We start from the raw sequence: 24,545 nt of genomic DNA, 5'->3' as shown, positions 1-24,545 counted from the left end.
CTTTTAAAAAATAGTAATCAGAATAATTAATTACAATTTAAATTCCTCAATTTGTTAACTATTTGGATTTAATTATAAATACTTAAAAATTTAGCCAATTCGGGATTGTATTTATATATGTGGTAAAAACATAGAAAAACTCTATAATATCAAATATTTTAATTAAATCTAAGCAAATATTGATTAGTAATCTAAATAATAATGAGCAAAACCACTCTTTTTGTTTTGTTTTTTTCCTTATGCCTTTCTACTACATTGGCTGGGGATTGTAAGGAAATTAAAAATATGCCTGAATGCCACTAGGCTAAATGCAGATATGACTTTTTCGCATAGAAGTGTTTAGATGTTTTAAGCCAAGAAAATTCTACCGCATGCTAAGAATTTAATGACAGCGTTTCCTGCAAATAAAATATATCTTGCTACTGGACAACAACTGGAATGAGAGGCGCTTGTCATTCCTATCTTGAGTTAGATTGTACTCAATATTCGGAAAGCCAAAGTTGTTCTAATGCTCCTTAATGCTAATGGCATAGTACAAGTTTGAAAGGAGCTTGTTCTAATTTAGGATGTAGATAATTCTAAGATAGCTAAAATTGTGGCTACAATTAATAGAAATGCAAATGGTTTGAAGCTGGTATTGGTGCTGGTTGTCTCTCTTTGGAAGAATACTCCAGTCTTTCTTGCTCAGATTTCAATGATAGCGCTCCTTGTAAGTAAAATCCAACTTGTTATTGGACCACAACAGGAATGAGAGGTGCTTGCCATTCCTATCTTGATTTTGATTGCACTAAATTTACTGAAAGCTAAGACTGCTCCGCTGTTCCTCAATGCTAATGGAATACTACTGGTATGAGAGGAGCATGCTCTAATTTAGGATGTGAATAGTTTAAAGATGACAAAACTTGTGGTTTTAATTCAAAGTGCAAGTGGTTCAATTATGGAATGAGAAGTGCTTGTTTATCTATGGAAGAATATTCAAAAATTACTTGTTATGATTATAATGATTCTTAACCTTGCAAATAAAATTCTTCATGCTACTGGACAACTACTGGAATGAGAGGTGCTTGTCATTCCTATCTTGATTTTGATTGCACTCAATTTACTGAAAGCTAAAACTGCTCCACTGTTCCTCAATGCTAGTGGAATACTACTGGCATGAGAGGAGCATGCTCCAATCTAGGATGTTAATAATTCTTAGATAGCTAAACATGTTCTTTCAATCAAAAATGTAAGTGGTCAACAACTAATGCTTGCATTTCTAATCAATAAGAAATGTATTGATTGACATTTCTGTCTAAAAATGTATTCTAAAAATTATAAATTTAAATTATAAGTAAATATATTTAAAGATTATATATAAATAAATAAACTTATCAATTTTTATATTTTAATCAGCAAAATATACAAATAACTAATTAACTAAATACATCCATTTTTATCAAATTCAAAATCTGAAAAAAATTTTTTGGATTATAAAAATACAATTTGTAGTTAAATTAAAATTGCAAAATTTAAATATTTTCATAGTTATATAATATAATAAACATTCCCATGATTTACTTTGTTGATCTTTAAAAGAAAAGAAAGTCAAAATTTAGACTGATAGTAAGAAAAAATATATTATTTGTGCACATTTTTAATTAGTTGTTATATTATCAAACTAGTTAGTTAGTTAGTTAGTTAGTTAGTTAGTTAGTTAGTTAGTTAGTTAGTTAGTTAGTTAGTTAGTTAGTTAGTTAGTTAGTTAGTTAGTTAGTTAGTTAGTTAGTTAGTTAGTTAGTTAGTTAGTTAGTTAGTTAGTTAGTTAGTTAGTTAGTTAGTTAGTTAGTTAGTTAGTTAGTTAGTTAGTTAGTTAGTTAGTTAGTTAGTTAGTTAGTTAGTTAGTTAGTTAGTTAGTTAGTTAGTTAGTTAGTTAGTTAGTTAGTTAGTTAGTTTGTTAGTTAGTTAGTTAGTTAGTTAGTTAGTTAGTTAGTTAGTTAGTTAGTTAGTTAGTTAGTTAGTTAGTTAGTTTATATAGGATGATAAATCATAAAAAGCTTTTTATTGAAAGTTTTTAGTAGTTTTTATTCATCTGTTTATAAATATGGATTAAAAAAGAGTAGGAAAAATGGTAAAAGCTATTTTGATATTTTGTAAAAATATATTCAACACTTCAATATTTGTTATTACAAAGCCTTTGTATTTTAAGAATATAAATTATCATATTAATTTATAATAAAAATAAAAAAAGGCGGTTAGCCCGCCGTGGGGCTCGAACCCACGACCACAAGATTAAGAGTCTTGCGCTCTACCGACTGAGCTAGGCGGGCATTATGAAATGAATACATATTTCTAAGTTATTTTCTTTAATTTTTCAGAGTTGATAATGTTTTTAGAATTTAAAATTAAGATATTAGTAAATAATCAATAAACTTCCATTGATTATATTTTATTAAATAATATTTTTATTCAAAGCTTGATTAACTCCAAAATAGAATAATAATAGAAATTTCATAGAAATCTAATTTAGGCACAAAGAGATATCAGAAATAGTGTTTCATATAATCTATTCAGAAAAGATATTTATTTGTTTTTATTTTTTTAGTTTGTTGTTTTATTTGTAAAAAATTAAATTAAAAAAGTTTGTTTTTAATTATAAATATTAACTTAGAAAAGTATAAGCAAATTATAAAATAGGTATAGATAGATAGATGGACAGTAAAAGAATTAAATTAATAACTAAATTCTTAGAGAGGGTGTTCTAGAGTTCTCATAGTGTATCTTCAGCTGAAATGGTATCTGAATAAGCACTGCGAGTAAATTGGTCATAGAATAATTTTAGAGATAATGCCACATATAATTACTCTAACTTTTATTCTTTTAATAACTCATCAAGAGAAATCGGATAAAAGCTAAATGACTTCCCCGTTTAAATATCACCCACTGTTTCAACAACATCACCTAAGCTTTAATACAGAGCTACTCTCTAGTAGATCCCCGACAAAACTAAAACAAAAACGAATGGTGTTATTGAGATTTACAAAGGAGAAGATGTAATCTAGCAAGCAAGTTTGGCTGAATATCATGAAAAAGTTTTAAATGATGCTATTGTAGGTCCAGCATTTGTATGGAATAAATCTGAAACCAAGTTCCTTTACATCGCTCAAGTAATTCATCATTTATTTCAATTAATCTAAAATTAAATAAATCAAACTTAAAATGAGTTAATTTTTAATTTTAAAATAAAAATAGACTAAAACTAAGCCTACTAAGTCTTACTTTGAAGTAGAATCTGATGCAGACTTGGCTGATGCTATTAGAAATAATAAATACGAATAAGATTTTGGTGAAAAGTCAGGAGGAACCATTAAAACTCAATTATTCGAATATGATGTCGAACAAGCCACTCTTTATTCAATTGATATTCCTGAAAATGTCTTCCCATGTTATCCTCAATACCTTGATGAAAAAGGAGAGTAAATCTTGTTTTAAGGATATAAAATCCACCCTGAATTTAAGTATGGCATACTTCACTGTTTCAACAGATACACAGATATTTATTTCCTCGAAAAGCCACAACGTAATTAGCTCTTCCCAAAGCTTCCTAAAGATACAAGCAAAGAAGATAATAAATAAGAAGGTAATAAATATTAAATTCATAATAAAAAATTGGCATTTCATATAAGAAAAAGCTAAAAGATTTTATATATTGTCAGCAAATCAAATCAAATTAGAAAGAATTTCCTTCATTTTCTCATTAAAGAATTAGCTTAGAAAACATTTTTATTTAGATTTCCTAAATTTTATACAATTTTTATTTTGATTTAAATTACCATTGATAAAATCATTTTTTTATTCAAAACATTTAACAAATTACAAATTGAAAGCTTTATTTATTATCTATCTATCTATCCTATTAAAATACAAATAAATTATAAGTGAGAAAAATGAGTGATAATTTTAATCAAAATTTTACAAAATAAAAATAGCTGAAAAGAAAGAAAATGAGAAGAAGTAAGTTGAATTCAAAGTTTTGAGCAATGATGAAGCATCTTTCAGACCAATTATCAGTCCAGACGGTAAAAAGATTGCTTACTTTGGTGCTCCAGTTAGCCCTGCTCACGTAAACTATCTGGCTATGAAGATTATTAGCACTGAAGATTGGAGCATTAAAGAAATAATTCCAGTCAGAAAGGAAAATTTAACAGAAACAGGAGAGTTTATGGGTATTTGTGGATATTATGACGATTTAAAGAACTTCTTCTGGCTAAATGATAGCAAGCATTTTATTTTTACAACCAATTATTCAGGATCACTTGGAACATTCTTAGTCAATACAGAAACTAAAGAAGTTGGCAGATTTTAGGTCAATCAAACATTGTCAGATGTCTTTTAAATATTAAACTACAACCCTATTTACAACACTCTCTTTGCTTCTCATGTAAATATGAAAGGACCATCGTCTTTTGCATTCCTCAAAAACTTAGATTTAACCTAAGACGTCAAAACTATAGTTAATAATGCTTAATGGTAATACGTTACCTTAACAAACGGAGCATCTTCCATCTTCCCTGCTCTTAGAAAGTTTGGATTGGAAAACTTAGAAGAAACACTCTTAAAATCTGGTGAATCTAGAGGCTTTTTATGGAGAATTGGCCAATTCAATAATGAAGAAGCTCCAAAGGAGTTAAAGGAACTTTATGAAAATAATGAAAAATTGAACCCACTTTCTTATAAAAATGAAGAAAGACCTTTAATTGTCTTTATTCATGGTGGACCTCACGGAAGCACTCGTGGAGATTTTACTTCCCTTCGTATGTATTTCTTACTTCAAGGATACAATATTTTAGCACCTAATTTCACAGGTACTGCAGGTTTCGGCCAAGATTATATCAACAAGCTCTTAACTAAAATTGGTGATACTGACACTAAAGAAATCCTTGACATGATTGATTAAGTAATAGAAAAGAAGCTCTGCGATCCAACCAAAATTATTGTTATGGGAGGTAAAATAATAATTCTATAAAATATAATTTATTTTTTAACTAAATGATAATTTGTTAAAATAAATAGGAAGCTATGGAGGTTATATGACAGGCATATTAGCTGCTAGACATCCAAACAAATTCAGATGCGGCATATTATTAAATCCTGTTGTCAACATTCCTTTTAATATAAATATTACAGGTAAATTTTTTAATGTTTAAATTTCCTATAAAAAAACCATAATTTTTCATTTAAGATATTCCTGATTGGTGTGTTGCAGAAAGTTTTGGTAAAAATATGACATGGAATTTGACTGGAGACGATTACAAAACTATGTTTGAGTAATCTCCCATGAGTTTGCCTAATAAATTAACTACATTAAATCTAGTTGGAGCAAAAGACAGAAGAGTTCCTTACCAATAGAGTTTAGCTTATCATGCATAAAGCGTATTCAACGGTACTGACATTTAAACCTACATTTATCCAGAGTCAGATCACGCTCTAGATGACTCCTTGCCAACAATTTTTGATAGCTTAATGAAGCAAATAACATTTATTGAAGCTAATTTATTAAAATGAATTCAATCAATCAATAATTAAAGATATTTTTATTTTTTTGCCTTTTCATCAAATCATAATATAAAAATATTCTAAAATTAATTTGAGTTTTTAATTTATATTCTATTTTTATAACTATTAAAACAATTAAAAAATAAATTTATTTTTTCTACTTATTTTGATTTTAGAATTAATTATTTCCAATTTAGTTTTCTTATAATTGAATTGTTTATTGAAAAAAAAAAAAAGGCGGTTAGCCCGCCGTGGGGCTCGAACCCACGACCACAAGATTAAGAGTCTTGCGCTCTACCGACTGAGCTAGGCGGGCATTATGAAATGAATTGCAATATCTTTATTATTTTTTTAATTTTTTGATATTATTAATAGAGTACTTAACAAACTTTTTTAAACAAACAAATTCAATTTCATTTTATTTATTTATTAGATTATATTCTAAAATCAAATAAAAATAAATATAAAAGTGACAATTATTGAAAAATTTAATATAATTAACATTGAATTTATTGAGTAAAAAAGTAAATTTATTTAAAATATTAAATGAAAATAAAAGACTTGTTATAAATAAAATTATGTTAATTCTAATGAAATATGATTTACAAGTATGAAAAAATATAAGTATTAAATAAAAACTAAAGTTTTTAAATATTATTTCATATGAATATTTTTAAAAATAACAGCATATTTCTATTTAAAACAAAAAAAAATTAAGTTTTTCTATTAATGTATCATTATGTTTAATTAAACAAGTATTTTGTAAGATAATATTTAAAACATTTTTTGATCAATATTTATTAAAAATGAGATAAGTTATTGTTAAAAATATTTTTATTATGTAGGATAGTTTTATTGGAAAATAATGTAAAGAAAAAATATTTGTTGATTGAAATATTATATATTCGCTTATAAAAAAAATTAAAGAAACTTATTAAATTCTTTTTATTATTAAAATAATTTCACTATTTCAATTTCCAATAAAAAGAAGAATTATTGCTAATATTGTTTTACTTTTTTATATTTTGTATGAGTAAGAGATAAAATAAGAATATTTATTTGATGTAAAATTTAAGATATTCATTTATCTAAAAGATTTTTGTAGATTAATTGAGCTTGGTTGGGTGAAAACAAAATTATTAAATTTAGGTTGAAAAAATATTCATTTATTTGGATTGAATTGGCTCATTAATTAATTATTATTAAAATAGATTCATAATTCTAATTATTGACTACCAAAAATTGATTTAATGGACAAGAGGTTAGCTCTTAATGTGTAATTATTCATGTATTTTACTTGAGTGGATTGGTTTATACATATTTACATACATAGGTTTTTGAATTGAGGCTGATCTTCAAAATATTAACAATAGTATGCATAGCAATTGATAAGTGCATTTAAATAAGTGTAATTAAATTAAAAGAAATAAATCAAAATTGGAATATTTACTCATTAAAGAAATTAAAGAATAAAACTAAGATATTTATTTATACAAATTTATTGATGAATGGCTTAAATGTGATAGATTATTAAAAGTTTTATAGACTATAGTAGCAGTAGCTAGACAGTAATCCTGAAGATAAGCTGTGTTTTAATGATATGTTCAGTGATAATTTAGCATTTGGAATTATACTTTGCATTTTAGTTGTAGTTTTTATGATCTTATTTATTTGGCTGATCTTTTTTTGGAATTAAAGAAAGTTTTGGTTTCCAGTTAAAGAGAGATCGACATACTGCACTTTATCCTTTTTGATAGCAAGCGGAATCAGTTTTTTTATGTAACCTATTATTTTGATTGTTTACAACTCTTGCAGTAATCTTACTTACATTGTTGATGGTAAATCAGAGACTGTCTTTAAAGCTTTTTATATCACATCTCGCTTTTTTATGGCTACTATTTATATATCGAAGGTTTCTAGGTTAGTTTATGCTTTTAGGATCAGAGAAATAAACTTCATTTACAAATTCTTTTAGAAAGAATTATATTTGATTATAGCTGCGATTGTCGTATCGTTAACAATTTCTCTTCCTTTGGTTTTTAGCAATTAAGCAGAGAAAATTGTCTTACCTATTGAGAAAGGATATACAAATAATGTTTAGTAATTTTGGGTGCCTGTTTAGTGCATTGAGACAATCATCTACTTTACACTGTTCTACTTCATGAAAGATGTGACACCGATATATAGAATGAACACAGAAATCTTTATTATTTTGTCTTCTAATTTTATATTGAATGTAGTCAGCTATTCCTTATATGCTGGAATTGCAGATTTACATAATTATTGTCATAGTTCAACAGATTATGGAACTTATATCATATTTGCAAGTAATGAATTGAGAACTCTCATAAATGTCATATTTTGTGTCTACTTTCCTCTGAAGTAGGCTCAAAGAAAGCCAATACCTCTACCCAACGAAAAACAATTGTTGGATACCAAAGGAGACAAAGATGAATAGATTAATTTTTATCTGATATTCTGTCTATAGAGAGATGAAGTTTAAGAACCTTTTAGGAATTTCTTAAAGCACATGGATTAGCAGATTGAAAAAAAGAGCTTACAAGGATAAAACTATATTTAAAAACTAGAGCTATTATCTAACAAGTATCCATTAATTAAGAATATTAAGAGTTTTGAAAAACTTCTTGAGTGCTATGAAGAAATAAGTTATGAATTCGATCATGGAAATTCATTTTCTATGAAGTAAGTAGTAAGTCAATACATCATAGATCCAATTCAATTAGAAACTATTTTATTGAATAGTCATGACAATAACAGTCAAAGTCATAATTAAATAAATACATTGAACAATCATACGAATAATGTAATAAATATATTTGCTTAGTCTAATATTAGCAGCAACATCATTGTAAATAATTAAGAATAAAATAATAATGCTCTTCTTTAAAATAGAAGGTCTTTACCACCTCCTTTCTATAAAAAATGCTTTTCCTTTTGTAAATCAAAATAACAAAAATATCCAGCTATGCTACAAGTATTCAACTTATTGGAGTACGAAACACAAAATATGGTTTAAGAAAGCTTATTAATCCAAAATGGTGTTTAATTAAGCGAATTTGATAGATAAGAGATTCTTAAAAACTCCCTTCAAAAAGTTACTGATGAACTCTTCTCATTTATTCATATTATATGGAAAGATTTCTTTTATTTAACCAAAAGTTTTGAGTTTCTTAGAGATATATTTTAACATTATGGCCTTATCAGCAGCTAACTCTAAGCTTTTGAGCTAGAAAGTAAAAATATATGCGAGAGTTTTCAAGAAAACTGATTTACTAAAAATATTCCATAAATAGAATTTATAAAAAATAAAAAAATAAGTTTAACTATCTATCTATAAAAATATAATAAATTATTATTTAAATATAAAATTATTTAGTAAATAAATAAACTAATTTCATATATTTATATTAAGTTTTAATTATATTATTCATAAATAAAAGCATTAACTTTACATAAAATAAATATTAAACTCTAAATTAAAAAGGCGATTGTATAAATAGGTGTTGGATTTTATGTTTTGGTGACGATGTTAAATTTTTTTAAATAAAATTTAAGAATTTAATTTAATATTAATTATCATTTTTAAATTATTTAAAAAAAGGTGTTTATTAACTTTTTATTGAAAATTATAAAATATCATTTTTGATAACAAAAAATAGAATTTAGAAGATTTTAACATTTGAAATAAATCTTTTGTTTATTGAAAGATTGATTGATTACTCATCAATTTAAGGCTTAATTTATTTTATTTTTTTAATTAGAATTTGAAATTTTCGTAATTATAATAAAAATACAAGGAAGTAAATTGATAAATAGACAAATAAATAAGCTGATATGGTATTCTTTTTTTTTCAGAGGAAAATAAATATGAGAGAAGATTATAAAAAGTTTTTTATAAATTGTAGAATTTCGAGGGATTAAAAAATGTAGACAATTATGTAGGTTGATTGATAAATAGATACATATGAAATACTAGATTAATAAGTAAATTGATCAAGGGATATATTCATATTTATTGTAATCGTTTTCTTAACGCTTTATGTATTCTTCTTCTATTAAACTTTCAGTGCATTTTCTGATATGAGGGAAACTAGGCTCGAAAGTACGAGCACATGTTTTAATAAGTTCAACACATTCTTTAATTAAATCGTTGTGAGCCATAACTTTTCTGCCCTTCATGATTCTTACCAAATAAGCCTTTATGATGTAAGTTCTTTCTTATTCTACAATAGCCTAGATGTTAGGATTGTTAGCACCAGGACCCTTTTTGTAAATTAATAAAATATATTATTGAACTGCATTTTAACACTTTTATATTTTAAAAATTAAATTAATAAGATGAATAAATTACAGAAGTAGGAGCACGAGGGAGACAAGGAACGACCTTCTTAGGGAAATCGAATTAGGCATTTACTTGAACAGTGGAGCTTTCAGTGTATTTATCTTCTTCAGCACAAGATAAGATTTTAAGTTTAATTAATTATTTAAGATTATTATCAAAGGAGTCTTTGTTAATACCAGTTTAGTCCATTAAATCTTGGATGGTGATGGAGGCCTTTTCGTTCATCTTCATCAAGATAAGCATTTAATAGGAAGTGGTTCTTAAGATATATTTACCAGCGAAGGTCTTCTTATTAGCACTTGTGAAGTTGATTTCAGCAGAACCTTCGTTGAATAACCAGAAAATTTTTCTTTGTTTGTAAGTTTGGTTATATTATTTAGTGAATTAATCAATAATGCCAGCAAAAGAGGATGGGAAGATAATCTTTTCCAATTCATTTCTCTTAAGAGGCCAAGCAACTGAGTTGAGAACATAAATTTTAAGGATGTCATTTTAGACTTTTTCCTTATTGTACTATTCATTGGTTTCAACATCAGTTAACATATTTTATAATCTATTTAAGGTAGGGAGAGCACCTACGGAGTTCTGTTTATTATAATTTATAATTGTTGAATGAGCATTTTAAAAGATAATTGAAATACCTTGAATTTAGTAACAATTTGCTTTTCAGCAGCCATACTCTTTGAGGTAAAACCGATCAAACGTCTGCACAAAGCTTGTTGATAATGGAGTAAGAATTCATCTCTGGATGTGTTCATATAATCGAAAATTGCATTAACTTCAATTTATCTATCGTTTGATTCGTGATCAGTCAATTCTATTCAAATAGTTATTAATTTATTTAGTTAGTTTGCTAGAAGCTTAAATTACAACAATCAAATGAATAAATTGTTACATTGTTTCATTAAGTCATCACAATATTGAGATAAGAAGTGAGGAGACTCCTTGAATTCTCTGAGAGAAATTTAGAAAGCATTGTCTCTAGCTTTTTATAATTCTAAATCGTTGGAGAAGAGAGTTGAGATTTGGTTATCAACAAAGATTTTGAATTCAATTAATCCCTTAACCCATTCAATGGCAGTTTCCTCTTTAGTTAAAAGAATAATATTTTTAATTTGGATTTAAATAAAATTGTTTATTTACTGGTAAAGTCTCTGATATTTTTTGTTTTGTCAGGCTTGAAGGCAGAGATCTTTTCCTTGGCATCTTTGCATTTTTGACTGATGCAGCTTTGATAGTATGTTCTGACCTTTTGACCAAGTTAGGCGAGGGATTCTTTAACTCTGCAGAGGAGTTTGTATAAATCTTTCATTTCATTATCCTTGCCATTCTTTAACATATTTTCAATACCAGTGCTATGTTCTAATAAGTATTGAGTCTGATCTTTAATAATAATTCCGTTAATTGTTTGGTTGATTGGGTTCATTGAACGAGGATAGTAATCCTAGCACAATTATTCTTCCTTATTCAAGGCGATAAGGGCTTCCTAAACATATTCAGGAGTGGTCTTATCAGTCCATAAAGATGCTTGCTTTTGGAAATGCTTTTCAATCTATTTAATAATTAATTAAGATATTTGAATTGAATATTCATCATAATCAATCAATGAATGAATGAATCAAGATATAAATCTTATTTATAAATTTCCTCTTAAGAAGCAAAAAATATCAAGCTATTTATTATTTATATTTATTTGACTTAGATATATTTTATTTGTTTAATTGCTTCTAAATTTTGTGTATTCTTTAATATTTGATTTTTTCTATCTTTTTTTAAAGTGCGGTTTTCTTTTTTATTACTTATTAATGCTTGCTAAAAATGGGATAAAATGGATGCCTGTTTTAATTAAAGGCTATGCTTTGATAATAATACTATTGGACCTTTGAGTTTGCTACTATTTTTTTTTGCTTTGGAAAGAAAATTGTTTTATAAATTTGAAGATCAGTTAATAAATGTGAAGCTATATTCTAATATACAAGAATTAGACAAAATTTAAGATAAGGAATCGATCAGAATTAGCTTATAAGATCAAATAAGGTCTTAAATCAAAGTAAAAATAAGATATTTATGAAAGAAAATATAAAATTATTTGGGAAGTGTCTTGGGCGAATTAGAATTCCTCGATTGTTTTTTCGAGTATGTTGGATGTGTTTTGATAGGCGACTTTGGAAATGCAATATATTTAAAATAAAATAGTTTTAAATACCTCTACTAAATAAGGCTTTTCGAACAAATCGACATAATTATTAGATTGCTTGTTGGAAGAAGAATCACTGATGACACGCAACTTGTGACTTTGTCTATCTTCTTCGATTCTGATATCGTTACCGAAATCTTGATCATCATAAATTTATACAACTCTTTTCAGTTCTTCCTTGGGGACATCAACGTTTTGTCTTGCCTTTTGGACGAACTTGAAGACCTTTTCAATTAATCTGTCCTTTAAACCTAAGAAATATTCGTCACGGAAAAATTCGAAGCTTTTCTTGAAACAAGTTGTTTATAACTAAGCCTTAAAGTAGAAAGTTTCATGACTCATCAAAAACTTTTGAATCCACATAACTAAGATCTAAAAGTCGTAATAATGCTTGGAAATAAGCTTGATGTACTCTTCTTCAGGGACATTTGTCTTTGAATCTAAATCAATCTTAATGCTGTTAACATAATTTAAAATCTATTCCTTATGCCAGTTTCCAATGAGGTTGAATTGATCTGTGTTACGGATTTCGCTTTTATGTATTAAAAATAATAAGTTATTTTCACATTCGTAAAGACATTTATGCCTTTTTTTTATTTGTTCTTCAAAAAGCCAGATCAGAAAAAAACTAAAAACAAAGGAAAGGCATCAGAAAACGTTAGGTAGTTTACTACCTCTTCAGAAAATATCTTTGCATCCATATCCAATTCGAAGACGACAACACTCATCTCACCGCTTCAAATATACTCTATCCTTTCCTTAGAATTTGTTTTATCCTGATCCGCTCTTTAAAAAATCGCCTGCTAATCGCAGCTAGCCACTTTATGTATTGAAGTGAATGCTGCTAAAATACATAGAAATAAAAAAGGACAGAGAATACATCTTTTTATTTATTTTATTTACCTTTGCAACTTGCAATATTCTTCGTTGGAAATCTTAATTGCTTCGCCGGTTTTTAAGTTTCTTCTGACTCTATCAAGAAGTTGATTGGCGTTGTTGAGAACTTATTTAGTGGCTTCTTCAGATAAAGGTTTATATGAACTTTATGCTTTACTCATTATATAAAGATTTGTATTATATTTCTTTTCTTTTTCTTTTAATTTTATTTAATTATTGAACTTTTGTTCACAAATTTTATTATTTATTGCTTTATTTTTTGATCTTCTTCTTAATCTTAAGATATATATATATCTTCTCTAAATAAATGAATGCATTTCTCATTCATTTTATTTATTAAAATTTACTATTCATTCTTTATCATCATTGATTGCTATAGCTAAAAGGGGTCTGTCTGTCTCCTCCCTCTCTATTTCTCTTTGTTTCTTTATTCCTTTCTTTCTATCAATCTATCTTAGTTTCTCTTAATATTATTTGACAAACAACTTATCTTATGAATTATGTCTAATTTCTCTTAGTCCATTCTGTTTATTGTTTGTTTGATCATTTTCATTCTTACCAAACAAATTCAAAAATAAATATCTAAAATCTGACGATCGGCATTATTGATTGTTTAATCCCAAGAAAGTAAAATATTAATAGTTTTTTAGCAGAAATCTATCAATTATCTAATTTTTGCAAAATTTTTCACATTTATTATTCTCAAATCAAATTTTTTTTTTTTGGCTTGTTAGACTCCAACCAAAATATTAATTTCATTTTTATCTTTTTGATTAGCAAAAATCTTCAAGTAAAATTACTTGATTAAAACAGTTTTTCTCTTCTTTTATTTATTCTAAAAGATCTTATAAGCCTTATCAAGTAATAATAAATCTTTCAAAGGTGGCTAGGTAATTTAAAATTGCTTTTATAAATTAATTCATATCATTTATATTTGGATACTTATTTAATAGATACTTCCACAAATTATTTTAACCAATTATTTTATCAATATTTCATCAAGCAATAATACAAAAGCATAATTTATTTATTCTTTCTCAAACTTCTCTTTAAAAATCATCTAGATTAAATATAATTTATTTATTTTATTAATAAAAAAATTACTCATTAAAATTATATATTTAAATAAAATTATTTTTTATATTAATTGAATCTATTATTGTTATTTCAATAAGAAAAAAAAATTTGTTTCATTCAAATTACTCTTTTCTATTTCTTTTGAATTATGCTTTACAATTTTTTATGAGGTATCAATCTATTTATAAAAATGTTTCCTGATCAATTTATTTTTAATTTTAACAAAAAAAAAAATTATTTTATTACTTTTCGAATTTATTTTGCTTTTAAATAATTTTTTTAATTTAAAAAAGAGATTTAATAAAATAAATTTAATATTACCTATTCATAAAAAAAGAGAAATCTTTAACTTGAATTACTATTACTTTTTTTACTTTTAAAGGCGATTTTAAAATTTGAAGAAGAAATATGATTGATCATAATTCGTTTCAAATCTTAAAAAATAGTAATTATAAATACTACTAACAACTCTCTTGTATAAAACAGACCTCTATAATATTTGAGATATCCTTCTAATTTTACCTCTTTTTAAAAGATTAGGAAAATTGAAGTCTTAAATCCATAACATTTATCAAACACATACATTTATTAATTAATTATTACCTTATTACCTCTAATGTATTTTCATTCAAATTACTCTTTCCTATTTCGTTTGAATTATGATTTAAAATTTTTATGAGGTATCAATCTATTTGTAAAAATGTTTCCTGATCAATTTATTTTTAATTTATATAAAAAAAACTATTTTATTACTCTTCAAATTTATTTTGCTTTTAAATTACTATTTTAATTTTTTAACTTAAAAATGAGATTTAATAAAATAAATTGAATATTAACTATTCATAAAAAAAGAGAAATCTTTAACTTGAATAACTATGCCTTTTTTTACTTTTAAAGGCGATTTCTCTTAAAATTTGAAGTAGAAATATATCAATCATAATTCATTTCAAATCTTAAAAAATAGAAAAAATAAATACAAAAAGCTACTCTCTTGTGTAAAATATACCCCAATAATATTTGAAATATCCTACTTATTTTACCTCTTTATAAAAAATTAGGAAAATTGAAGTCTTAAATTCATAACATTTTTCAAATACATATATTAATTAATTATTACCTTATTTCCTCGCTACGATTGTTAAGAGGAATAATATTTTTTAGTGAAATTTTTAGAAATTCTTATATTAATAAAAATGTAGGTAATTTATATTTAATCAAAAAACAGGAAAATGAGAATATTCAATTTATAAAATATTATTTTATCTATTATTGCTGATTTATAATCTATCTTCAAATAATATTCCTCAATTTTATATTTAATACTTTAATAAAATCCCGATTAATTTTAATCAAAGCTTATTAATGATTGATTTAATTTTTTATAGTAAATTAATAAATATATTTTAATGAATGCATTTGTTTAGAAATATTATTTACACCATTTTTTTTTATTCAATGATCATATTTTTAATTGTACTTTGTTGATTTTTATTTTTGTGAAACTTATTTAATATTATAGCTAGTATTAATTTTTCCTTTACTCTGGCATTTTATATTTTATGAGTTATTTTTTAAGATCAAGTATGTTTAATCTACAAATGCTTAAAATTTAACAACTTTTATTTATATTTTGGTTTTAATTCTATGATAGTATTTAAGTTTCTCTTCTCGAAATAACAAATAAGTTACAAAATTTAACTGAGAGTTTCTGGGAGGATAATATTTGAATTAATGATTTAAGAATTTAGAAGTAATAGATAAATTTCAAATTAAAAATACTTCAAAGATTCTAAAGCAAATAAAAAACGCAAATTATTACTCGAATTCAATTTTTTAAATGTTAGAGAATTTTTATCAGTTGTAAGCCTATAACTCTCGTTTTAAATTAATTCCTTTTGCGTTAAAGCTATTTAATGTATTTTTGAATTCAAAATTATCTATCACGATTTAGCAATCAAGGCATTATTTATGTTTTTTTTTAAGGAATTGTTGAAATTAAGAATATTAACATTGAATTGTTATTTTAATTAGCTCATTCAAAAATAAAAATGAGAGATTTCATCTTATTTATTATTTCTTTCTGTCAGTTTAACAAGTTTAAAAACATTGTTAAATAATGCAAAAGGTAATTCAAAAATTAATATGCTTGAATTAAATAATAATAATTATAATAATTTACAATCAGAATTAATTTCTTTACCAAAGATTAATATTTACCTGAATTATTTTTATGTTTTTTTGCATTTTATTGGATTTTTGTAAATTTTATATTCCATTTTGCATGATAGCAAACTTATCAATCTACTTCTTCTAATAGCTTTTAAACGATTTACTCAACAAAGTAGAAGATTTATAAAAATGGTTAATTGTGAATAAAAGCTACTCGAACAAAGGTTGTTTAAAGAAAAATGTTGCCTAAAATGGTGATAAATAGTAAATCAAAGATAAATAAAAATTAATGAGTTAAAAAAACGCAAAAAATGAGAAGGAAAATCTTATTTTTTATAGTTCTATCTTTGTTATATTTTATTTAATATATGAATGCAATTTAAAGCTTTATAGCCTTTTTTATGGTGTGGAGAATTTAATATTTTAAAATTTTCATGCTGGTCCCATCCACTAAATGAATTAAGATGAAGAAAATTATAGAAGTGAAGCAGTATTTAATTATTAATTGATTGAATTTTGTCGTCAATAAATAGGCTAGTTAGTTTCATAGATTAAATATATTTATTCTTCTGATAGCTAATAGCGATAGGATAAACAGGCGGAAGATAGATCTTAAAAACTTAACAATTAAATAGTAAATTAAATAACAAGTAAAAAAAAACAAAACAAAATCACTAATCATTTGATATTCCTTTCACTTGTAAATAAATAAATTAAATAACTAATTAAATAATTAATAAGCAAATAAATAAACAAACAAAAAAGCAAACAATCACAGTCAATCAGGATTTAAAGAAAGACAACAAAACTATAAAGACTAAACAAATATCAAAGAAAAATTAATTAAAAATTATCAAAAAAAAAATTAATAAATAATCAGATAAATAAGCAAACAAGCTGATAAACAAATAAACAAACAAACAAACAAAAATCAAACAAATAAACATTCATTGATTCATTCATTCAATTAGTTTGAAAAAAATTAATCAAATTAGCTCTTTATTAGCTTTTAAATAAATAAATAAACAAAATAACAAAAAAAATCAATCAAATTAAATAACCCTAAACTAGAGAAATGGCTGACAAGAAGAAAGGTTTATCCTTCAACATGAATTTAACATAAGAAAAGTAATTGCAATTTTTACTTAGTTATAAAACACTGTCTTAGCCCTCAAATGCAGCAGAAGCTTTTTTTTGAATATTTTTTAAATTAGCTGGCTAGTCTATTATGCCTAAAAAGTATGCTGTCTCATTAAAATTTCCCGCGATTCCATTAAATTTTACTAAAAATCAGGGAAATAAAAAGAGGCAATTTTGAAAATTTGAAAAATATTTAGAGAATAGCTACAGCTGTTGGAAAATGAGAGCTATTTTATCTTCATTTTTAATAATTTTTAAAAAATAAATTAGCATGAAAAAGACTGAATCTGATGTCGACATCTTGATTTTATGTAAACAATTTAATTAAATTAAAGTTTAAGTGCAAAATAAAATAGAAATTGTATCTTAGAAGATTTAAAAGTTAGCGTTGGATGAAAATCCAATCTGAGATATTCAAAATTATTTAGCCAAAATTTTTAGATTTAGTAGAGAATGTGTCATCTAATTTTATACTTATAAATAATTAATAGAACGTTTCAAAGAATTAGTGCAATAATCTAATTGCTTTGATGAATACATTAGCCACGATAAAAAGATTTTCAAGATTATGCAAAAGAATGTAGATTTCAAGCTTGAAGATTTCGAAACTATCAGCGAATTAGGTAGAGGTGCCTCAGGCAGAGTTTTCAAGGTTAAGCATAAAGAAACAGGAAAGTTCTACGCTAAAAAGGTAAATATAATTTTCCTTTAATATATGCAAGCAAGTAAGCATAAATAGAATCAATAATCAATAAATACATAAAAAATGACTTATGGACTAAATTTTCTCTACTTGGAATTAAATTTTAAGTAAAAAAAAAATATAAAAGCTACTTTTAATCAGAAATAACTCAAAATAATGAATATAATTTCTATACTATTCCTGCAAAAGTAGAGTCTTAATACAATCAATAAAATAAACAAATAAAATACGAGTATAGACATATATATACAAGAATATATATATATTTACATATAGAAAAACATACAGAGTGATTAATAGATATTACTAAATGTCTTAATAGCTAAATCAGCCAGTATTTTATTAAATGCATAAATTTAATAAATTAATTAATAAATCAATCAATCGATTAATCAAAAACTTAATATTTACTAGCCGATTTGTACAAATATGATCATCTATATGCAAATAAGCTAAATAATAAAACTCTCACGCTCTCTCGCGTTAGAGAGTAATTTAGCGAATCATTATTACAATCACATAAATTTTTAAATAATTTATTCTTATGCATTGTAATATTTACAAATTCAAAGATAAGTTAAATTTTCTAACATAAATTATTTAATTTTCTCACAAAATCATGAGAAGAATTTATTATGAAAAGTGCTCCAGCCAACTCAATTTACAAATTATTCATTTTACTTATTGACTTGCTTGATTTTATAAGAAATACCTAATAAATTGTAAATGATAATAGGAAATTAGAATAAATGACGATGAAATGTTTTAAAAGTAGCTTATCTGGGAAATCAAAACACTCTTTTCTTGTAATTCTCCTCATATTGTTCAATATTACTGTGCTTTCTATACCGAATGCATGCTTCACTTGATCCTTGAATATATGGATATGGGTACTCTCGATACTATCTTGAAGAAGACCAAATAAGTTAGCGAACCCATCCTGATTTACACCACTTATCAAATTATCAAAGGTATTCACTACCTACACAAAGATCTTAAAATTATCCACAGAGATCTTAAACCAGGTAACATTCTAGTCAATTCTGAAGGAGAAATTAAAATCTCTGATTTGGGTATTTGTGGTAAAGTTAACGGCACAATGGATTAAAAGAATACCTTTGTTGGTACTACCATCTATATGTCTGTAAATAAATCTTACTTTAATACATCTATATTTTAAAATGAACATTTTTGTTTATTTAATCAATTAGCCTGAAAGACTCAATGGAGACAGCTACACAATGAAAACCGATATATGGAGTGTAGGTCTACTTTTGATTGAATTTTCTGAAGGAAAACACCCCATATAAGCGTAATGAATTAAATAAAAAATAAATAGTGAATGAATAAATATTTCTAAAGCAATTTAGTAAAAATAGCAGAAAAATACAGGAATTAATAAATGTTTTTATTAGGAATCTTTTGAAATTATGCTATTATTTACTTAGAGCTTTAATTCAATCATCATTTTTAATGGACTGATATTTATCATTTTTTATTTTTTTATTTAATAGATCAAATAACTTCTTTGAAGTTTTAAACAATATTATCGACTTCAAAATCCCTCCTTTGAAAAATATTAACTCACCTGAATTTACTAACTTTATTGAAATATGCTTAAAGTCTGATTAAAATGAACGTGCCGATATCACTCAACTCTTAGTAAATACAACTTCTTTTTCGTCATTTAATGTATTTATAAATATTTTAATCTATTTAGGAACATCCTTTCTTAAGAAAGATTAAAGGTAAAACTGCTTAGTTAAAACCTTTCTTTGTAAACTGGATGAAGGTTGTCGAAAAATGAAGAATCTGTCTGTAGTTAAAATTATAATACTAAATTTAATTAAAAAGTAAGTAATAACTATCATCATTTTTACCTCTAAAACAACAATAATATCTATCTCTTTAATCTATTTACCTACATTCATACATACATACCTACCTACCTATCAATCTGCTATCAAAAAAACTAAAATAATACAAACATATATTAATCTTTATATTACATCTCATAATAATACTCTTAGTTAGGACAAATAAATAATAAACGAACAAAGAATGATGAATCAATCAATAAACCAAAATTTTAGATAAACTATAAAATTAAAACCTTTTACTACATACCAAAATGATAGATGTTGTATTTAATTTAAATAAAATTAGATTCATTTATATTAATTATCTTAATAAGACAGTAAAAAGCCATTATCAATTGAATTATGTTAAATAATCAAATTAACTTACTTACTTATATACTTACTTCTATTGTTTTATTGTATGTGTATATATAAAGGTTTTGCTTATGTTTGGATACGATAAACTAAATAATTAATTGATTAATTAGTTAGCTAGTTACTTTTTTTTGTATGTTTATTTATTTATTTAGAATAAATAGTATTTTTTAATAAAAAATAACTCATTCTTACTCATCTTCCATCTATTAATTAATTCAATTAAAAATATCAAATTTCAAAAAGAGCTATTAAGAGTTCGTATAAAAAATTGTTATGTAAGTATAATAAATAATCTTTATTTTTTCAATTGAAAATATATTTTTTATGATAAACATTAATAGAATGTAAAATATTGTAATAAATTCACCATTTTAAGTGTTAGTTTTTTAGTATAAAGCTAAAAATAAAATAAAGAGAAGCAGCAAAAATAAGAGATTAAATAAATTTAAAAGTAATTTGCAAAAGAAAGAAACCTAAAAATAAAGAGCAGACTTCTTAATATATATTTTCATCTTTCTTATATCAAAAATAAATATAATAGATAACATAATTTAAATAATTTTTATTTGTTGAATATCTTTAATTTTTAAAATTTAAATCTTATTTAAAGTTTTAACTTTTCTATGAATTTTTTTAATTGCAAGTAATAAAATTATTATTTATTTCTTTAAAGCTTTAGATTTTTTTTTTTTGGTTAGTTCTGATTGATTAATACTTTACTGATCACTTTTTAGTTTTTAGCTATCTATTTTTATCATATATTTTTTTGTGCTTTTTAAATGTTAATTCAAATACTTTGTAAAAAAACTAAAAATAGTAAGTTTTTTTAGGTTTAAAAAAATTTTTGTTTTATTTTAATATTTTCTTTCTATTTTTAATATCATAAAATTAAAAAGTAGCCTTTATTATATATAGCAAACAATTTTGATATAAAGAATGTTAAATAATTTGAAATTGTTTTAAAAGACAATAAAAAACTTGCAAATAATAAATAAATAAATAGTTTTATAGATATAATAATTATTTTAAACATTTAACTTAGTTACAGTGTTGATTTTTGGTTTAATTTAGCTTTGCTTTTATTTTTTATTTATTTTTCAGTAGATTTATCATTTTTTAGGACTTTCTTATTAAATTTATTATACAGTGGGTGCTTATTAGATTTCTGATGGCTATTATTCAATTTTCAAATCAAGATATCTAAGAAATATAGGTCTCATATATGCTCTTAGTTTGCTATAATGTTCTTGCACAAAATCTTCTTCAAAATACTCATCCTTTTATTTTTTGGTGTCTTTATATTCATTATTATTTTAATTCATAATCCCTATAATTAACACAAAAGTAGAAGTCAAAATAATTGGCCTAATTCCCCTTAAAAATCTCTATGCTGGAGTAGTATTATCTATATCAGGACTTGTAAATCTAAATTCCTTAAAAGCCTCTTTAAAATCTTAGAAGAACTGATTCATTTTATAATAATCTTAAAACTAAAAATAAACTTTTGATATATATTAAATCTTTTTAAGATATTAAAATATCAATTTTCTTGCACAGAACTTTCTTTTTAAGATACCCTCAAAAATAAGGCACTCACTCATTCACTCAAAATAATAAGTCTTCTGCAAAAATCAAAAGACTCTAATTAATTAAATATATAGAACTGAAATATTCAAAACAAATACAAAATAATAAAAAATCAAATTCCTCATAAAAAATGAATGTATTATATAATTGTAAATACTAAATGAGTTACTTTCAGCCATTAAAAAAAATTAATTAATACATGAAAACATATTTTTAATTTTATTACTATTCACCAAGATATTTTTGCTAATCAAAACATTAATTTTTCATCAAAAACAAATAAGAAAATTAACAATAAACATAAATTAGAAATATTAAATTAATAGACAACTTTTTAATTTGAGTTGATAGAATTGGACTGCTAAATTATATAAAAATAAAATAAAATCAATATATAAATTAGATTAAATTATTACCAAATTATATTAGCTTCTAATAATTCAAAATAATGTTTTCTAAAATGTTTTTAGCTTAAAAATTTGAGAAAAGACATTAAATGTATTCAAAAGTTTGTTAAAATTTGATAAAAATAATAAATAAAAATACAGAATGAACAAATAAAAAAGCATTTGGCTATATTTTAATTTATAATTTGCAATAAGTATCACATAAATTAATAATAGGAAGTACAGATAAATAATGTGTCAATATTTATTTTTATTTTTAAAATTATTTACTTAGATATGAATAATAAAATTAATTTTGTTTTTTATATCACATTAATTCATTTAGAAATTCTTGAGAAGATATTTTTAAAAAAATAGCTATTAATTTAGATGCTTGGTTATATCTTTTATATAGAGATTAAAAGTTGATTTTTATAATTTAAACAACAAAATTATTATTTTTAAGATTTTATATTTTTTTTATCAATTTTACTAAAATGAAGTTTGATTACCTTGAGTTAAATAAACCTTATAGAACTAGAAATCATTATTTGGTTCATCTATTTTATATATTTTGAACATATAGCTGGGTGGTAGGAGATACTCTTGTTCTTTACTATAAGCACTTAATTAAGATACAGATTTTGGTCTCTGAGGATAGTTATGTGTACTAATTTTATGCTCGTATTCAAATATAATAGAAGCTCTGTCTTTACTAAAGTTTTCATCTTGGAGGATGAACTATAATGCTACATCTTAAGATAGAGTAAAAGAGCTAAATGAAGCTAGACATATTATTTTTCCCACTTTTATGATTCTGTTGAAGTAGTCTTGAGATAGGTTTATTCCTCTGAATAGCTTGGGAGCAACTGCATTTTGAATTTGTATTTTTGTGTAAGGAGTGTCGTCATATTTTTATAAAGCAACTCTTAGCATCATAACCAAATCCCAAATTAGAATTACAACATCTTCATTTAATGTGTTTAGGCATCCATTTATGAATTTATAAAAACCTACAGATTCCATAGTATAGAGTTTAAGAATGCCCTCACAAATTTTTTACTCAGATTTATTTGATTATTAGTACTGTTTTGAGATCTCATTAGTTAATTTCTATGCCATATTTGGAGCTAAAATGAACTTGTCTACTTTAATATCTCTTTTTTTCATAATATCTATTGCTTATTCTAATTTATTCTACAGATTTATTCTTTCAGGCTCAAAATCAAACATGCTTATTTTTGAAAAGTCATCAATATGCAATTTAAAGAACTTTTCTTTGATCGTGTGATAGTACAAGTTGATGTCATCGCAAGGTATTACTCTTCTAAATTCTTGGGGATTCATAAACTTAAAGACTTCGTTGTAGATTTCAAAATAATCATAAGTTACTTCATGTTTAATAGAAATATCTTAAGTAAATATTTTAAGTTAATTAAATGATTCTTCACTATCAACTTGTAAAATCAATCCTTAAAGCTTAATATCCTTGTGGTCTTGTATAAGGCTCTATATATTGAATATACAATCTATAATTTGTTCATTTTATTTATTATAATTGTTGCATGAGATGAATGCAATTATTGGGTTTTGTTTCAACCCATATTCTCTCATTTCTTTGAGGAATATTTCCTGATCTAAATAAGTTTTTACTAAACCCTTTTTTTAATAGGTTTTTGATAAGTATTCAACAATAGAATTCATTTCTTATTAGTCTTCTTAATCTGGTGATATAAAATACCACATCAAGTGTACCGAAGTGTTATTAACAATACTATTACATAAGCCCGTTAAACCTTATGTCATTTTAAATAGTTTTTCCTTTATTTCTACAATGTATTCGTCTGAAAGATTTTCGAAACCACTAACCAGACCTACTTCAGACATAATCCCATTATTCTCATAGCTCTTCAACAAGCCTCTGAATACGCGATAAAATTATTGTACCACCAATCTATCTTCGTCTTTAATCTTATCTAGAAAACGAACAGCTTCGTTTAATTTCGACATCTACAAAAATAAACTCATAGTATTTTTAGATCTTGCAGAAACAAGTCCTAACTGCAGCAATGTTTGATCCAAAAAATTCTTCAATTAACTGTAATCTTCTAAACTACCTTGTTTTTACATTTTCTAACCTTATTTTTTCAATTTATGTTTTTTGTTCAAAAGATTTAAATTATTTTTGTAATTGTTCAATTAGAATATATTATTATCATATGTCCTCTTGTTTTAAGATACTAAATACAGTAAA

At 24.4% G+C, this 24,545-nt stretch overlaps 8 protein-coding genes across 8 annotated transcripts; 4 read left to right on the top strand and 4 right to left on the bottom strand. All coding sequences in view use genetic code 6, as the record gives it.

The window, feature by feature from the left end:
* Positions 1-201: 201 nt before the first annotated feature.
* TTHERM_00856570 (hypothetical protein) lies at positions 202-1,281 on the top strand (the record flags this gene model as incomplete). The annotated part of the gene is made up of 1 exon (XM_001014523.3): positions 202-1,281. One exon carries the CDS (start codon positions 202-204, stop codon positions 1,279-1,281), a length of 1,080 nt encoding a protein of 359 aa, XP_001014523.1.
* Positions 1,282-2,690: 1,409 nt separating this feature from the next.
* On the top strand, positions 2,691-5,544 carry TTHERM_00856550 (prolyl oligopeptidase family protein; the record flags this gene model as incomplete). The annotated part of the gene is made up of 5 exons (XM_001014522.3): positions 2,691-3,146; positions 3,232-3,619; positions 3,969-4,985; positions 5,053-5,166; positions 5,222-5,544. 5 exons carry the CDS (start codon positions 2,691-2,693, stop codon positions 5,542-5,544), a joined length of 2,298 nt encoding a protein of 765 aa, XP_001014522.1.
* Positions 5,545-6,966: 1,422 nt separating this feature from the next.
* On the bottom strand, positions 6,967-7,698 carry TTHERM_000856549 (hypothetical protein; the record flags this gene model as incomplete). The annotated part of the gene is made up of 1 exon (XM_012797345.1): positions 6,967-7,698. One exon carries the CDS (start codon positions 7,696-7,698, stop codon positions 6,967-6,969), a length of 732 nt encoding a protein of 243 aa, XP_012652799.1.
* A 1,851-nt stretch (positions 7,699-9,549) lies between these two features.
* TTHERM_00856520 (cullin family protein) lies at positions 9,550-13,309 on the bottom strand (the record flags this gene model as incomplete). Its single annotated transcript, XM_001014520.2, has 7 exons — positions 9,550-9,819; positions 9,908-10,483; positions 10,540-10,715; positions 10,794-10,985; positions 11,042-11,450; positions 12,105-12,627; positions 12,999-13,309. The coding sequence occupies 7 exons, from the start codon at positions 13,307-13,309 to the stop codon at positions 9,550-9,552; spliced, it is 2,457 nt and encodes an 818-aa protein (XP_001014520.2).
* Positions 13,310-16,527: 3,218 nt separating this feature from the next.
* TTHERM_000856519 (transmembrane protein, putative) lies at positions 16,528-17,139 on the top strand (the record flags this gene model as incomplete). The annotated part of the gene is made up of 1 exon (XM_012797344.1): positions 16,528-17,139. The coding sequence occupies one exon, from the start codon at positions 16,528-16,530 to the stop codon at positions 17,137-17,139; it is 612 nt and encodes a 203-aa protein (XP_012652798.1).
* A 174-nt stretch (positions 17,140-17,313) lies between these two features.
* Positions 17,314-19,888, top strand: TTHERM_00856500 (plant dual-specificity MAP kinase kinase family domain protein; the record flags this gene model as incomplete). Its single annotated transcript, XM_001014518.3, has 7 exons — positions 17,314-17,366; positions 17,649-17,689; positions 17,870-18,069; positions 18,818-19,225; positions 19,293-19,393; positions 19,596-19,743; positions 19,802-19,888. 7 exons carry the CDS (start codon positions 17,314-17,316, stop codon positions 19,886-19,888), a joined length of 1,038 nt encoding a protein of 345 aa, XP_001014518.3.
* Positions 19,889-21,427: 1,539 nt separating this feature from the next.
* On the bottom strand, positions 21,428-21,856 carry TTHERM_000856499 (hypothetical protein; the record flags this gene model as incomplete). Its single annotated transcript, XM_012797343.1, has 1 exon — positions 21,428-21,856. The coding sequence occupies exon 1, from the start codon at positions 21,788-21,790 to the stop codon at positions 21,428-21,430; it is 363 nt and encodes a 120-aa protein (XP_012652797.1). The 5' UTR covers positions 21,791-21,856.
* Positions 21,857-22,774: 918 nt separating this feature from the next.
* TTHERM_00856490 (hypothetical protein) lies at positions 22,775-24,421 on the bottom strand (the record flags this gene model as incomplete). The annotated part of the gene is made up of 1 exon (XM_001014517.2): positions 22,775-24,421. The coding sequence occupies one exon, from the start codon at positions 24,419-24,421 to the stop codon at positions 22,775-22,777; it is 1,647 nt and encodes a 548-aa protein (XP_001014517.2).
* Positions 24,422-24,545: the final 124 nt, after the last annotated feature.

This window comes from Tetrahymena thermophila (assembly GCF_000189635.1).
Source record: "Tetrahymena thermophila SB210 genomic scaffold scf_8254663, whole genome shotgun sequence".
Lineage (NCBI taxonomy): Eukaryota > Ciliophora > Oligohymenophorea > Hymenostomatida > Tetrahymenidae > Tetrahymena > Tetrahymena thermophila.
This window is presented reverse-complemented; position numbering and strand designations above follow the sequence as displayed.